The sequence below is a fragment of the Aythya marila genome (genome assembly GCF_965140915.1).
Source record: "Aythya marila genome assembly, chromosome: 5".
NCBI lineage: Eukaryota > Metazoa > Chordata > Aves > Anseriformes > Anatidae > Aythya > Aythya marila.
In genome coordinates this window covers 12,211,746-12,228,625 of record NC_139046.1, presented here as the reverse complement: position 1 = coordinate 12,228,625, position 16,880 = coordinate 12,211,746, and the positions used below count along the sequence as shown (strand labels likewise).

At 36.7% G+C, this 16,880-nt stretch overlaps 1 protein-coding gene across 1 annotated transcript in view; it reads left to right on the top strand.

Annotated features, from left to right (window-relative positions):
* The window catches only part of WDR25 (WD repeat domain 25), a 66,198-nt gene extending 50,538 nt beyond the window's left edge, over positions 1–15,660 (top strand). Inside the window, exons 5-7 of the mRNA XM_082760980.1 lie at positions 12,602–12,772; positions 14,294–14,434; positions 14,825–15,660. Of these exons, the coding sequence (XP_082617106.1) occupies positions 12,602–12,772; positions 14,294–14,434; positions 14,825–15,046 (534 nt within the window). The 3' untranslated portion in view covers positions 15,047–15,660. The remainder of the gene's footprint in view (positions 1–12,601; positions 12,773–14,293; positions 14,435–14,824) is intronic.
* Positions 15,661–16,880: the final 1,220 nt, after the last annotated feature.

Here is a 16,880-nt window from a genome sequence, read left to right as displayed (position 1 = left end):
GTGTCAGTATTTCCTCATGGTGCCTTGCAAGGTATCAAGCAGTATTTTATTCCATGCAATGAAGTAACTAATTGTGTTCATCACTTAAATAAAGCTGCTCCTTCCTGTTAAGCTTTAAATTCCAGTGCCTCATCTCAGCCACAGCCCAGACTGTGCATTTATGTCTGTGCAACCTGCTGGTAGTTCAGGTTTATGCAAACATAAGCTCACAAAGCAGTTCCTTGTGAACAGGAGCAGGTATGGGACAGCGTGTATTTCTTAACCCATGAAGAGTTTGCAGAACAGCATGTCTACTAACTAATTGCTGTATGTTGCCAACCAGCTTAGCTTGCTGTCCCACAGAAGTATATGCATCTCCTTGCTACAAGACTGCAAGTTGCTGATTGACAAGGGGCAGTTTGATTGCCTGGGAAAGTCTTCTCAGTGAAACTGTTCCTGAAAAGCAAAAGGAGAGGGGAAGTGCAGTTGTGTTCCTCACTGAAGAACAGCATTGCTAGAACAGAGAGAAGGCAAGTGGAGAAGTATATGACATGGTTTACATGGGAGATTATTGCAGTAAGAAGCAGACAAATGAGATGGTGATTACAGTGGAAGATGAAGAGGTGAAGGGCTGATGTGCAATTTGTGAGGTATTGACTTATTGAAGGCAAAGAAAGCAAAGTAGCAAATCCATACTGATAAACTGTAGGCTTCAATATCATTTATATCTTCTGTAATTCTGAAAACAAACAAACAACAAGAAAAAACCTATCAGTAGCCTGGTTTGAGATGATGTTCTGATATATTTTAATTCTGGTAACTACTGTGTAAAGTACATCTGGCAAAACTGTGGATGAAAACTGCATTTTTCAGTACTTTACCACTGTCTAGTTATGAGAAATGAGATATGGCTGGAGTCACCTTTGTGTGGCTTGTGGAGGATGACATATAAGCTGCATGTACATGTATATCTGCATTCAGAGCCAGGAGTGAGTGTCTTGGGTGACAGCATCTATAATTCATTTCCAGAGGACAAGCAGACACTGTTTTAAAGCCATTTATGTTCATATAGACTAGTAGAAGTGAAACATGAATACTTATCATGTTTCATACATTTTATTAATTTGACTATATGTTCACTCTCAAACAGCCCTCAGGTTTGCTGCTGATTAGGGAGTCTTTATGGTTTTTATGCTCTACTGCCCAACTGTGGTTTTTTTTTTTTTTTTTTTTTTTTTTTACCTCCTTACTTACTGATTTGGGTACGATGCCTGTTTGAAATGTGTACAATCAGATAAGATGTTTGTCTTTCCATGGCCCATCTCCTTTCCACACTTTAATGCTGTTGCCCAAGTAGAGGGTGTACTCAAAGTTGTTGCATTATGATTTTTTTCTTTTTGACTGAGAGCATTGCTGTTGTCATATACCTGGTTGCATGCTGTGAAGTCCTTTGATCCCATTTTATAATGTAATTTCTCAGAAATCTGCAGCCATGCTACTATGTACAACAAAATTAAGACTAGTAGAATAACGCATTTGTTTCTTATTGGCTAACTCTACATTTGTGTTTATAATGCTTAAGCTCCTGCTTTAGAACCTGCTGAACTCAGGAATGCAAACCTTGTTTGCCTCTGCAACTGCAGGACACTGCAGTGCTCAGAGTAAGCTTCTGTAAGCTGGTGCTAATGAAGAAGTAAAGGAAACATCCCACCATACTACAACGAAATATTTTACTTTCCAAGAGGACAAACAAGTGAATGAATGTTTATTGCCATAGGTAAAGTAGGAAAGCTTTAAGCTTGGTAAAACAAAACAAAAACACCCATCCTGTTTCTTTTGTACAGATCCTGTACTTGTTGTTCTTGGGAAGCTTTAAGAAGCTGTTACCTGCTTTGTTCACTAGAAAACAATTATATTCTTGCAGAACATCATTAGTCAGAAAACTAACCAATTAAGCAGTGCATTAGGAGTATTAATTTTAATAAGGAGTAGTGTTTAATCACCTTAGAAAGTGGATGGTGTGGGTTTAGCATGCTAACAGATATTGATGTATTTTTTGACGTTACTTTGAAAACAATGAAGTTGTGTGTGTACTGTGCCTGACTAAATCAGCAGTGTAGCCTACTCTCATACCATGAAATATTTGCAAAGGAGGGAGGGAGGTTCTCTTGCCCTTTGTTTTCCCCATTTAAGGTATCTGTAGCTCAGCAGAGGGTGTAAACTGTCAGGCATTGAAATTTGTATTGGCTCTAAAATGTGTTTTTATATGAAGAACTGGGTTTGTATGTGTACTGAGTGAATGCTGAAGATCAGAACTGAGTAGAGAAAAGGGGAAAACATCAAACTGATTTTGTTGGTTCTGGCTTCCTCTTGCAGAATGGTGAGTATTGCATATGCACCATTACTACAAAATATTGTAGTTATATTTCAAACTCTCAGCTGCAGCTCAGTATGTTGGTTAGGCATGAATCATCACTCATCAGTATCTCATGTCTGCTTCTTTTTGTGGAATTTCAATAGGTTCTTCAGGTATTCCTGTTTCTATTGTTACCTTTATTCACAAACTGCAAACAGCTTGCTTTCATTCTTTTCCATCTTACACACTTAAGGTCATGTTCAAGATTGGATAAAGTGTACTGCCCAATATGTTGAAATTTATCCTGTTCTAATGAGTGCATTTTGCTTTTAGCTAAAATAGATGTCTGAGGTGTCCTTCCACTTTGTTTCTGTTTTGACGCAAACATCCTTAATATCTTTCAAGTGTTTTCACCCTAATTTGTTAAAAGATTTTCTTTGGCATTCTTACTGTTATAAGTTTCCAGTAGCTTTGGTCCTGTTTTACTTCTTTTTTCAAGTGTTTTAACCTGTCATTTAGCTTGGAACAATGGTGTGGGTGAAGTCATAATTCTCTTTGTTCCCATCGTCATACCTGATATCCTGATAGCAGTAAACTTTTTAGTCCTTGCAGCATATTTAGTCAATACTATAAGCATCCTAAACTCACTGCATGTTGAAAACTCAATTTTAGCATTCATTGGTAATTCAGTTCCAGAGGCCATCCTTTAGAATGCACTCCTGTGTTTCAACAGGCTGTCTTCTTGCAGCCTATGTACAGCAAAACAATCATATTTCAGGAAAAGGTGGAATTTTTGTTGGAAATTCAAAGAAAAGTATAAAGCATCATAGAGACGGAGGGAATGACTACTAAAAAACTATTGTCCAATTACACACACGCATATATATATGTATGCAGTGATTCAGTTGAGCTCTCCTATGCCGTTGTGCCACATCAAAGATTTCTGCTGGTAGAAAATGAAATAGAATAACTGATAGTGGTATATTGCCAATTTATTAATTCTGATATGTCATTTTGATTTTGGCTGGCAACTGATTTTTAACGGGAATGTAAATTTATGAGCATAAATTGCTAGTATTTATTCATGTATTGAATGTGCTATAAAAATTGGATTTTTAAGTCTCAATGAAAATGTATGAAGATTGACTTGAGGCTTTCTTTCAGCTGCTAAAACAGAGAAATGTAGAGTAAGCTATTAATCAGAAACAGATATAAAAAAAAGACTTATTGCTGTCCTTGTTCTGTTGAGCAAATAGGAAAAATGATTTCAAATGTAACTTTGGGTATTGAGTAAGATAAAGAATGGAAGAACAATAAGAAAGTCAAAGTCTTCAAGATAAGCATAGAAATGAATGGCTAGAACAGCTTGTTAACTGCTCAGTGAAATGTAAAGTATACAGGCATCTCAAAATTATAGAGACAAGTAATCAAAGCCTGAAAAAAAAAAAAGAATAAAGAAGAATAAAGGAGGCACTTGAATAGAAAGTGGAGATTTATTGCAGTGGTATTTGTTTGTATTAAATCTGGTTTTGTTTCTCTGGAGATGAGATTATTCTGGAGGCCTTATATTGCTGTATAATGGATTGATTATGTTTATGGAATACTTGGAAAATGTTTTCAGAAGCTTTATGAAAGGACTGGAAAACTTGGAAGTGTGTGTTAAAAAACGTATAAATAAAAATAATAAAACAATGCAGAACTCTGCAGTGCCAACTAAGGAGGGAGCATCATATTGGACAGCCTCCATGGGACCTCTGGACTTGAGATCTGACCTTAGAAAAACCCTGTAAAAGGAACCATATAATAACACCGAGACCTTGAAGTACTTACATATTTTAAAGGTATTAATTTTCACAGAGCTGTAGAAGAATGTCTTAAGATGTTCAGCACAAGCCAGTTGCATTACACAGTCACTCTGTTTTGACTGCTCTACATTAGCTTTTCAGTCTGGAGACAATATATATTCCAACATTTTATTCTACCTGAAATTTTAATGTTCCTTGAAATACCAAGGAGAGCAAAAGGTTGAGACATGTATCGTTTAGCTCAGCATTTAAGGACTTTGTGTTCAGAAAAGAAAAAAGATTACATCTCTTTTTATTTTTTTTAATTTGGGTTCTTAGATTACACAGTTGTAATATCAGAACAAGACTACAACTGCAGTTGTACTGATACCACTTTTAAAGGAGCTAAAGATCCTTATATCATGAGAGAATTGGCAGACTGAATAGAAAGGATTCATTTACATGTGCCAGCAAACATGTGTGTATAATATAAAGCAAGGATGCTGTTAGCTCTTCTGAAAGGAACTCATACCTGAATGTATTAATTTAAATTTTCTGAATGTATTCATTCAGAAACACTTTGGGGATTTTGCAAATTTTACCTTTTAAGTGTCAAAGTGTTGTTTCAAAAGGATAAACCTATTTTTTTATTAATTTAATCTGACATAGTCAAAAAGAAGGCACGGATACATATCTCTAGATCTATATTAATCTCCTTAATAGTAACCATGTGCTCAGTTTCACATGTTGTATAAGACAATAAAAGTTAAAACAATCTGAATAAAAATCAACAAGGCCAAGGGGAAGTGAGAAGTTTATGCTGATGATATTTTACACAGCTGGGAAAAGCAACCTTCTCCATGTTAAGGGAAGATTCATTTTCTTATGCCTATAGCTTTCCCTTTTTTCTACAAATCCCACTTAAAGTGAATATATTTAAAATATTTTTTACCACTTGCATTGGCTTTCTGGTATTAAACTTTGTCAGTAAATTTTCCCAGTAGTTTTTCCCAGTTTTCATAGTACTTAATTTCATTAGGACCAGTCTTGTCTGGTCTTTATCTGCATGAAAGTTCTCTAAAAATGATTAACAATGAACCGAAAGGCCACCAAAAGAAAAATATGGGCAGTCCTTTTACTGCCATACAAGACTGTTCAGATTCAAAAGGAAAGTATGGTTAATGTTACTAACAGCAGCTATAAATCTAAGAGAATTAATATGGAGATGTCTGCATCCACCTTAATAGAGGGATGTTTAGAAAAAAAACAAACAAAACCAAAAAACTCCTAGGCAGCATGGGTTCATGAAGGGTAGGTCCTGCCTAACAAATTTGATTTTCTTTTATGATAAGATCATCCATCTAGTTGATCAAGGGAAACCAGCTGATGTGATCTTTTTGGACTTCAGCAAGGCTTTTGACACAGTTTCCCATAGGATCCTACTGGACAAAATGTCCAGCAAACAACTTCACAAAAACATCATATGATGGGTGAGCAATTTGGTTGATGGGCAGGGCTCAAAGGGTTGTGGTTAATGGGGCCACATCTGGCTGGCAGATGGTCACTAGTGGGGCCCCTCAAGGCCCCATTTTAGGGTCAGTCCTCTTCAATGTGTTTATAAATGATTTGGATATAGGACTAGAAGGTGTTTTGAGCAAATCTGTTGACGACACCAAACTTGGAGGAGTTGTAGACTCGGCTGAGGTTTGAAAGGCCTTGCAGAGAGATCTCGACAGATTGGAGAGCTGGGCAATCACTAACCTCATGAAGTTTAATAAGAGCAAGTGCCAAGTGCATCTTGGATGTAGTCAATTTTAAAAACTCTTGTTTATTGATGTTCTTGTGCTTTGACTCATAAACCAGCAAGGCATGTTGGAGATTTGGAAAGACCTATGTGCTACAGCTGTCACAACAGAGTCATGAAGTAGCACCATGCAGTAATCTGGAGAGGGAATAAGTGAAAGATGACAGGCCTGTGGCTCTCCTTCTTTATAATTATGAACTTTCCAAAATATTCTAGACCTCCATAAATGCAAATACACTGCTTATGTTAAACAACGAGGTAGAAAGAGAAAGGGATGTCAGGCAGGAGGGACAGAAGTACGACCTGTCACAGTCACAGAACAGATAATGAAGAAAAGATTAGTTAAAGATATAGGAAAAAGTGAAATAATAAAATTTTGTAGGAGTTCAGGGATGGTAAATTGTGCAAAGCTTGCTTGGTATCACTCTAAGTTTATTTGGTGCTCTTTGATAGAAGTTTAGGTAAGCTGTAGAAGGCAGAGACTAACCTAAGTATTGTAAAATGAACATTGTTCCAGAAGCATGCTACCAAAATTACCAATAATAAAGGACTAAAATATAATGCAGGAGAAATAGCACTGACTTATTAGAAGTGAGATAAGTAAAAAAGAATACAAAGGTCCAGTCTTTTGGGCTTAATAAACATTTTGTTAGGAAGGTTTCAAAAAGGATGAGTACGAAATCAGTTGGTTGCAGTGATAGACAAATTTAAGGAAAATTTAGAGTTGGAGTTGTATACAAATTCACATTTTTGAAATTTAGGCCTCATAAAATATAGAAAGAATTAACTAGAAAAATTGTGGAAATTGTGATTTTGAACTTTTAAAATTAGACTGGAAATGTACTGCAGAGTTTTTATTATTAATAAAGGCCAAGGTAGACGTTGTTAAAATTTTGTTTGTTTATTTCCCATCTTGTTTTTTTCTCTAGATTGAGCACTGCTAAGCCACAAAATTGCAACTATCATCTATGGCTTTATTCCAAAAAAAAAAAAAAAAAAAAAATGTTCTCTTTAGTATTGTCGATCTGTTTCTTGATACTTGAGTTTATAAAGAGATAAGCCTGAGTCATTAAAGCATAGTTTAAAAATCTAATAAATATAGAGTGCAAGTGCAGTGCATTTGTTTCCTTGGAAACATTCTATTGCAACTTCTTTAAGATGAGATGCAGTCATTTTAAGTAGCTTGTATTTAGGAGACCTAATGAATTTGTCTCTGGATAGCATATAAATATGAAAAAAGGCTGTAGAAATTGGTGGAACAACTTGTACTTCTGGTTTCTATAGAAACAGCTAATATATTGTCATGTACCGATGGTATTATGAAGAACAATGTAATTAAAATAAGATCATTTATTTGGTGCATTAGAAGACTAAAGTTATTCTTTCACTGTCAGAGAAAAATCTTTACAGAATTTATGGAGAAAAAGTTCAAAGAAATATGATGTTGGTACATTTTTACAAGCATACTTGCGTATGCTTTTAAATGTTAATATTCAAGGGTCCTTTCTGAGTATGGAGGCACATTTTATGTGGCTATAGCACATGCATGAGCACTGCTGCTGTATTTACTCCTGTTGTGGTGCTGTCATGGATCAGAACTGTAGACCTGTCTGTGCATGCAATCTCTCTGTCACAACTGCTCCTTACAAGACTGAAATGAGACAAGAACTGGCCAAGAACAACAAACGCTTCTTTCTGAAGAGTAAGTATTCACATAGTTGGGAAATTCTGGTTCTGGTTTCAGTCCATTTATAGACAAATTTTAAACAAGCACAACAGCAGCCACTTACTGGGCATTAAAAAAAGTAGAGAGAGTGTGAAAGCACTGCAGAATTATTTATCAAGATTTCCAGTAATGGCTACTCAGGTCTTTAAAATTTATGGTTTTGGGACTTCCTACACCACCCATGTGGTCTTTGTCTTTCATAGCTTGCTTTGAGTTTTCACACCATGAAATTTTGTTCGTGATTTCTCTATTTTTAATGTTGACAACATAAACATGGCACATTTTTTTCGTGGGACCACCTCTCATGTTATACACCAGTCTTACATTAAAATACTTTAAAGAACATAAAACTACAAGTTTGATCTTCCTGTCTATGCTATTACCATGGATTTTGATTAAAACAGCCACTGCATCTTTTAGATGGAGTTCAGAAACATAAATTGTGTTTGTCAATAGTCATGGCTTTGTTTTGAATTTGTTACTGTAAAGCAAATAGTAGTTATGTGGCTCAACACATACTCTTATCACAGTTTCCTCTCAACACAACACCTTACACTGCGGTGGAAGAAATGCTTTTATTCTGTGCAAAATGAGCTTTCTTTTTAGTTGAAACATGCTTTTTATTCCTTGTATTGCAGTAGTACAGTTTTGCAAATGAAACTTGAATCAGTTGCCCATTGCATTACCCAACATGCCAGTAGGAAGAGGCAGTTTCGTGCCAAAGCACTCGAACTAAGAAGCTAAGCCAAGAAGAGTAAAAAAAAAAAAAAAAAAAAAGGTCATTTTACAGGTTGGAAACCACTGCACTGACTGATCAATGACATTTTTCGTGACCTTCCAGATTGCCTGTAGTCCTCTTAGATTTGTTGTGAGACCTAATTTCCAGATTCTCAGGAATGTGCAGGCACATTTCTTTCTTGTCTAAAGCTGGACTTGAGGGAAGAGAAGTGCCGGTGGGTGGTGGGTGACCAGTGGTGCTGGGGACAGCGCCGTGTGCTGAAGTGCTCGTATGGATGCTCCGAGCTTTCCTGAGAAGCAAAAGGCACTGCCTATACTTTGTGCAGAGAAGTATTATAGGACATCCACATGAAATATATACCTTGAACTCAGCGTCACAGCATGCTTCTCAAATCACCAGAGCCATAAGAATCTATTTGAAACTGATTTAATTTGCCCAAATTACCTTTCTTGTTGAATGCCTGCAGCCATGAACTCTTGCTGTTGTAAAGAAGCTTTATTATTATGTTGGCTTTTGTTGACACCAGAAACTATTAGGCCTTCTTTCTGAAAGGATTTCATTTATGTCCAGAAAGTGCTTCAATTGAACAAGTGGATTGTGGTTTTCCAGTGCTTACGGGTGATAAATCTGCAAATAGAAAAAGAGCAAAAGCTGTTATTAACAAACTAAAGCCAGCAGGGTAGGAAAACTCATGCTTTCCTGAAGTGAGTTCTTCAGGCATGTCATGAATTAATTGTCTAAGGTAGAACAAAACAGGTTTAATTATGAGTACTTTTCAGAGCAGGGGTGATGCAATAAGTTATTTTTGAAAGCCATCTTTATGGAGGAATTTAAATACTATGTATACCAAGTTCCCAGCTGCTTTTCAAAGTGTTAATTTATTGTTCTCTGAGTCAGTTCTTACTATGTGGTTTGGTGATTAAACAGCATAGTTTTTCTGAGAAACATGTCAAAGGTATAGAAAAATATAGTATTTTATACTGATTAGTATTTTATACTAATTATTTTATAGTAATTTTTATAGACATTTTTCTGAAACAGTGCTAAGTTGTACAGGGTAATTTGGTTGGATATCTTACTGACTAGCAGACAAGCAGATATATTTAATAGCAGTGAAAATGTTTAAATTGATAGTGTCAGTTTAGGTAAGGGGCCTACAGAATATCAGCAAAACTTAAAAAAGTATGTTTACATTGCAATCTTCACAATTTCTTCTTGCTCCAAAAATGTGTTAAAGCAACCCCCCAAACTAACCCCTAACAACGCTGGACAGTGTGTATATGGGTTATACATACATGTATTTACAAGGGTTTTTCTAGAGGCTTGACATAGCTGAGGACCCAAGCAGTATGTCTGAGTTTGTTCCATCTTTAAAGTATGGAATATTAAAGAATCATTACCTTGAATCACTGTTTGGGACTTTTTTTTTTTAAATCTTTTATTACTCTGTTTTGTTCTTTTACATTTCCTGGAATGAACTGACCTTCATTCCTGCATCTGTGTTCCCATTGCTACACGTCCGTGCTTCTCTGCTCTTCCCAGCTGGAACTTGTCACCTCTGTGAAGGTACTTCACGGGGTAGTTACTTCCTCCCCTTTATGGGGGTGGTAAAGCGCCTTTGTGTCCCATCCTCACAGTTTACATTTATTTCAGTTCTCCTGCAATTTCTACAGCTGTCAAATCTTTGTATGGTATTCCATTTCACACTCCAGGCAGCCATTATAAATCAGGTATATTTGCCTTTTTTTTTGCTCCTATGAAATAGCTTAATTTTCAACTTTTCTAATGAACTATGTGCTTCTTTTTATAACTCAGTGAAGAAATAGATATCTATGGTGATTTCTCCATAGACAAAGTGAACATTATAAATATGCAAATATCAATATTTTCTTTACAAAGTTTAATTGCTTTGTATATTATGCAGATTCCTCGGATCAAAAATATGACATACAATAACACAATTGTATATTCTGTATCTTAAAAATGCAGGCAGATTGCTGAAGAGTGTGCCAGTTTTTTCAGTCTGCAGGTTTACATCTTATTGATGTTATTGCTGTGTGTGTAGAGTGCTTGCATGACCAAGGTCCTTCACTGAGTGCAAACATTATGTTTCCAAACTACATTTCACAGAGCCTGTGAAAAGCACTTGGAACAGCTGCTGCCATACTTCTGCATGCTGAGATCACAGGAAGCAGAGCTGTAAGGGACCTCAGGAGATCATCTAGTATCTCTGTACCCTACAGCAGGATCAGCTAGTTCTGAACATTTCCAAACACTCATAGATTTTGAGCTTGAGGCAAGGAATTGAGAAGTTCTCACGTTGTGTTTGATATTGTAAATTATTTTTCTTTTATTGTTTAAAATATAAAACAGTTATAATCCAGGATATTTCACTTCAGTACCTGATTTTTTTCTTCTAAAAATGTCTGTGCTTACAGTATCTATACAAGCTCAGTAGCCATGAACTCAATAGCCATGTGCTGTTACAGGTGATTACCCTGTAATTTATAATTAAGTTTAGGTATAAGGCAGGCACTGAAATGCCTCACAAGTTAAGAACCATTTCAGTATAATACTGCATGCAGTCTCTCTGCTCAGTTGATATTTCTGTGAGGTTGCAAGAAGGACTAACCTCTGAACACCCTATTGGAAGTGCAGGCTGCTATGTTTTAGCTATCTTGGAGAGAAAGATTTAGATATGAATAACTAAGTCCTTTGGTGTCCTAGTTTTAAGGATCAGAATATTCAGAGATGGACTGCTTTGATCTGGCCACTTGCCTTGAAGTCTTTCTTCATTGGAGGTAAATCACAGGAAAGGAAGCAAAGGTATTGATTTGTAAGATTCAAAGTAGACAACACAGATGCAGAATTTCATGAAGAAAGGTAGAAAGAAAGGAAATTCAAATTATTCATATATTCCTTAGAATACTTCAAAATCTGTCTCACATCTTAAGATCCAACTCACAAGCTGCTAAAATATTCAGAGTCCCGTGGCTGAGGATCCATTTCTGCATGTATCCAAGACTCTGTGGTATATGTCCTAAAAGAGGATCTCTACTTGGGAACTGTGATATTTTTGATTTGGAAAGCGGATTTGGGAACTTTTGTATTTGCTTTTATAGCACAAACTTTAGAGACTGACCATGTGCATTAATTACAAAATTGGAGCTAGTGCATGAGGCACATTATTTATTTACTCCTGAGCTCAGATGTGCTTTGAAGTGTTGATGACTCTTTCTTTCCCTGCTGCCCTCTGTTCTTGGCAGAGTGGCAGCAAAAGCAGCAGCAGAGGCTGCCTCATGCCAGAGCCATAGTGGGCAGATGAGGTGGGAGTCCCTACAGACAAAGGCAGCACGCTTGCTGAGTCCTTAAAGCACTGAACTGCTTGACAGCAGCACTCATGTCACCACCATTCCCTCCTTTGGCATCATGAAGAGTAGGCTCTGCTTGGGTTCCCTTTTTTTTTTTTTTTTTTTTTCAGGAGGGGGTGTCAGACTGAGCCCTTAATGGAGCGAACTGCCCTCTGCAGGGATGAAGAAGGTGCTTCTGCAGAGCATGTCTGCAGGTGCCTCCTGGACAGTTTCTCACCCGGTGTGTGAGCTTCCCTGCATAGCAGCTTGGGACTGGGAGAGTGTCCTGAATCATCGAGTTTACTCATCCCCTGTGATTTATGATTAAGTTTAGAATGATCAACAAGAGTATTCACTTCTTGCCATGTCCTTTAGGTTGCAAATCCCCATGCTTTCCTTTCCCTGTCTCTATAACTAGCTGAAGATTTTGAGAACAAAAGGACTGAAAACATAAACTTCTGACATTTCCTGGAAGGAGAGCTCCTCAGATTCATCCTCAGAGTGCACTGAGTTCGTAAAATAGAAGGGAGCTTGAAGGACCCAGCTCCACAGTATTATGTCATCTAAAACTCTTTTTGGATCCAGCTCTAATTCCTTAAGAATTTATAACAGAATCTGAAGTATATATAAATGTAATATGTAAATTATACAGACTGCTTTTTTTTTATATCTCATGTAATTTTTCAATGTGGGAACTATTTACATACATTACCAAACTATTTAATATGCTTCTACTTCAACTTTTAAAAATGACTTTTTTCCACATATTAAAATAATATATTATTGGTTGGAGATAGTTATTAATACAAAGAACATAGACTATCATTCTCTGTCCAAAAATGAGAAACTTTCTTGTCTGCTAGGTGACGAGAGTTTACAAGGCTGCAGTACAACAGACATTGGATATACTCTTTCTCACCGAAGGAAAAGAATTTCTCACAAGCACGGATGCAGTAAGCCGGGACTCAGCTGATCGTACCATTATTGCATGGGACTTCCAAAGTGCTGCCAAAATCTCCAATCAGATTTTTCATGTAAGATCAACAGCTGTTATTGTTTGGGTCATGATATAGTATTTCATGCTTGTCAATAATGTAGAAAATAAAGCTGGAATGAGGGCTATCGACAAACTGAGTTTTATATTTGCATAGTAATAGCAACCTGATACATGCATATTGATATCTTGCATGGCATAATCACAGAGGCAGATTTTACTTTTATCAATACAGATAGTGTTTCTCTCCATAATCGGCCCAGACAAGATATTTAATGGACTAAATTGTCTAGAAAGGCTGACAGCTTCAAAGGAGATTACCAAGGAACTTAACAGATAATTCCAACTCCCTGGATCTTTTCAGAAAACCCAAGTCTAATATCCTATGTAATATAATATGATTGAATTGTATACAGATGCCTGTTGGCTGGAATGAACAGTCCTCTACTGACAAGGATATGCAGTAGATGATCTAATGGGTTTGTTTCATGTTTAATTTCCACAATTATGTCTTTGTCTAATATTAGATCTTCTATCTTCCTGAATAGGCAATAGGGAAAAAAACAAAAACAAAAAACCACCGGTGAATAAATAAAGTACAGAACAGTCAGGTTTCAGTATCAAGGCTGTTTTTCAAACAACCAGCCTTTCCCTCCCTGTCCTCTTCCAAACAAACAAACCCCACAGCCTATCTTCTCTGGACTACTGTATCTCTGAACTGGACAATTTTCCCTCTTCTGCACTGAAAGTAAACAGAAAATGATAGTGATTTTGGTAAACCCTATTTCAGTTTTCTGAATGTCACATTTGAACCCTTCAAGGTGGGAGAGAACTTGTGGACTCAAACAGATTAGGTCCTGACAGGACTTCATCTATTGCTTATCTGCATTACCGAGTGAATAGTTGAGCTCCAAAATAACCCACTACTACTGAACACCCAGCGTAACAGAACAATGCTCCTGCAGATTATGTGGTGCTATCTGATCCCTTCCTGTTAGACCCAGTTTTCCCTCCAGAAGTACACAGTGCCCTGCCACAGAATGCACTCCTAACCAGGCATGGTGCGTAATGCAGTTTTGGTTTCTGTGCCCAGTTCTTTCTGATAGCCAGATCTGCCTTACCAATTTGTCACTTCCAAACCACGTAACAAAATCAGTCTGATGCTCTTCCCACCCTGCTGCATAGCCCATCACGTCCAGTGGTTGCTGTCATGTCCTTTGTCTCCAGCCAAAGCTCATTGAATTTATGTTCAGGGGTTCAAAATCTATCACTGTGTCTTTTGTTTAGACTGAAACACGATTGGTTCAGACCTAGCTGAAATCTACCAAAACAGGATAGATATTTGATTTAATATTTGACCTGGTGTAAGACCTTCAGTGCATTGTAATGAGTTATGTATATATTCTTAACTATAATGAGTTATAAATATATATAACATATACCATGGAGATGACTTTTAGTCCATCTTTTATGGTCTTTCGAATACGTCAAAAGTTAACTCAATTCATTTCAGCAAAACATTTGTTTCATGCAACAAAACTTTATTTAAAATTTTTTTCAGGAGCGTTACACTTGCCCCAGTCTGGCTCTGCACCCAAGAGATTCTGTGTTTGTTGCTCAGACAAATGGGAACTATATGGCATTGTTTTCTTCCCAGCGACCTTACCGAATCAACAAAAAGAAAAGATATGAAGGACATAAGGTATTCTTTTTCACCAGAATGATCATATCCAAGACTAGAAGCAAGACAGATAGAAAAGCAACTGTGCTTTTTAATAAGTCTGCTAATAGTGTTTGATGATAAATCAGTGATAGGTATTAATTACTTTCCTTTGCTTTCCCGTATGCTATTTTGAATCATATACACTCTGAAGAAGATCATTTTTAGAAGACTTTGTGAATACCTAATAGCTTGATTAAATAAGTTTGTGTTATAGCTGTGTCTTAATAAGCACCTGGAGAAGTCCTTAGTGCATATTTATTTAAAGATGCATTTTTTTTTGGTACCATACTCATTTTCAGTATTACCACAATGAATTTCTCTAATCAGCAACAGGAGTTATGCTGTTACTATTTTTTTTTTTTTTTACAGGTGGAAGGATTTGCAGTGTGCTGTGAATTTTCTCCAGATGGAACACTTTTGGTGACAGGAAGTTCTGATGGCAAAGTGTTTTTCTATAACTACCATACTGCTAGGATTATTCGCACTCTGTCTGCCCATAAAGAAGCTTGTGTGAGTGCAAAATTTCACCCAGTCTTGCCATCACTCCTTGCAACATGTGACTGGACTGGAGAAATCAAGATCTGGCAATAACAGGCAGAAAGACTTTTCAGAATAACTTTCCTCTTTGCCAAAGGTTTTGGTGTTTCAGAGTGAATAAAATATGATATGCAATGTGACGTTATGTTGTGATGTGCTGTAGGCAGGGGAGAATGTCATCTTTACTTCTGTCTGCTAGACATATGCTTTCCTAATGTAGTTAAGATGGTCTTTTTAGCTGTTGAGCTAGAAAGTGGTTTTCCTCTCTCCCTGGGCCTTGGTAAAACATTTCTGCCTCATGTCAGTGTTCTGGTGCTCATCTAACCCTACCCTGATGTGAGAAGCTAAACCTGAAGAAAATTATTGATCTTCCTATGTAGCTTTTTACTGCAGCTTTCTTAAACCAGATTTTCATTAGTTTAGCTCCTGGTCACTAATGTGGTAGACAAGCAAAATAGTATAGGTCAAGGCAAAACAGCTTCTACTTGCAAGAAAGGGGTGATCACAGGGCAGGTGGGACTGCCTCTTTTGGAAACAGGTAGGCGCTACCAGCTCAGCTTATTGTAAAATGCTTTCTGAGGGTTCTAGGGAAAGAACTTGGAGCTAATTTTGAAGCCAAAGAATCTGTGTTCTCTACATTCCCATCTTTGAATTTTGAACATTTATGAATTTTTAACCTGAACTTATGACTGTATATAAACAAAACAAAACTATATGTAAATGTTTTTAATTAAAACAACCCAAAACATATTTATTTTTTTTTACACATGGTGTTTGTATTTCACTGTTTCACTCCTCTTATTCTTCACAAATTCATACTCAAGACTATCATGAAATTGATGCTTGGTGAGATGGTGGTACAATTAATATGCTACCCTAATTAATTCAACCACACGTTCATTTCTCCATACTTCTTGATGTCATTTACACACAGAAAATTGTCATCATGGTATTCTGTGCGGGTGATGTTCTTTGACATTCAGACTGTAGATGGCTATTCTGCAGCAAATAGAAAGTCTCTTAGACCATAACTGTATTTACATTCTCATGTATAACTTCATATATTCTTCTGATTTGTTCTGATTGACACAAATACAAAGTAAGTGTTTTTTATACACTATTTTTCACATGCGCAATTAAACTGGATTTTTCAAGGAAAAATTTCCAGAAGTCTTGCAAAGAGCATGTTCCAGCTAAGAAATGTGCAAAATGTGCTCCACTGGTTTGTGGTCTGTGTTCCCTGTTGGTTATAGTAAGAAATAAGCCTGTACTAAAGCTATGGATCCAATTATCCTCTGATTTTCATATAGTTTGAAATCCATATAAAAATATTTTGACTGCATTATTTTAATAGCCTTATCAACAGCTATGATAGATTTTAACAAAGGGTATTAGAGGTTAGTGATCCATGCGAGGTAGTGCAATTTTTTTTTAGACTGTTCTCAATTTTTGCTTCCTTGTTTGGCAATGAGATATTTGACATAAGCCTGAATTTTGCATTTCTCCTCTAACGTACAAGCCAGCTGCTCAGTGATTTGAGGGGTTACTGGTAATTAGAGCTGTGGTACTGGTGTTTATGGAATTCTTCTAGAACATCTTCATAAATTCAGAAGGAGTTCAGCTGAAAATGAAGTAGTAGATGCAGGTATTTGGGCAGAGTGAATCACAACTGCATGGCATTACCTAGGAGAGCGGCTTTGTTTCCTTCTCTCCAGGTATTTCAATTCTAAAGATGCTCTTGCCATTTTAAAACTTCTGGCAATCAATTGTGTTAATGTGAAGGATGGGCAGCCAATGCAGCCATGTGATATATGCTATTATTCTCTACAATAGATCATCTTGGGCCGTGATATGGTTAAATACAGCAGAGAGAAATGCCTCTGAAATA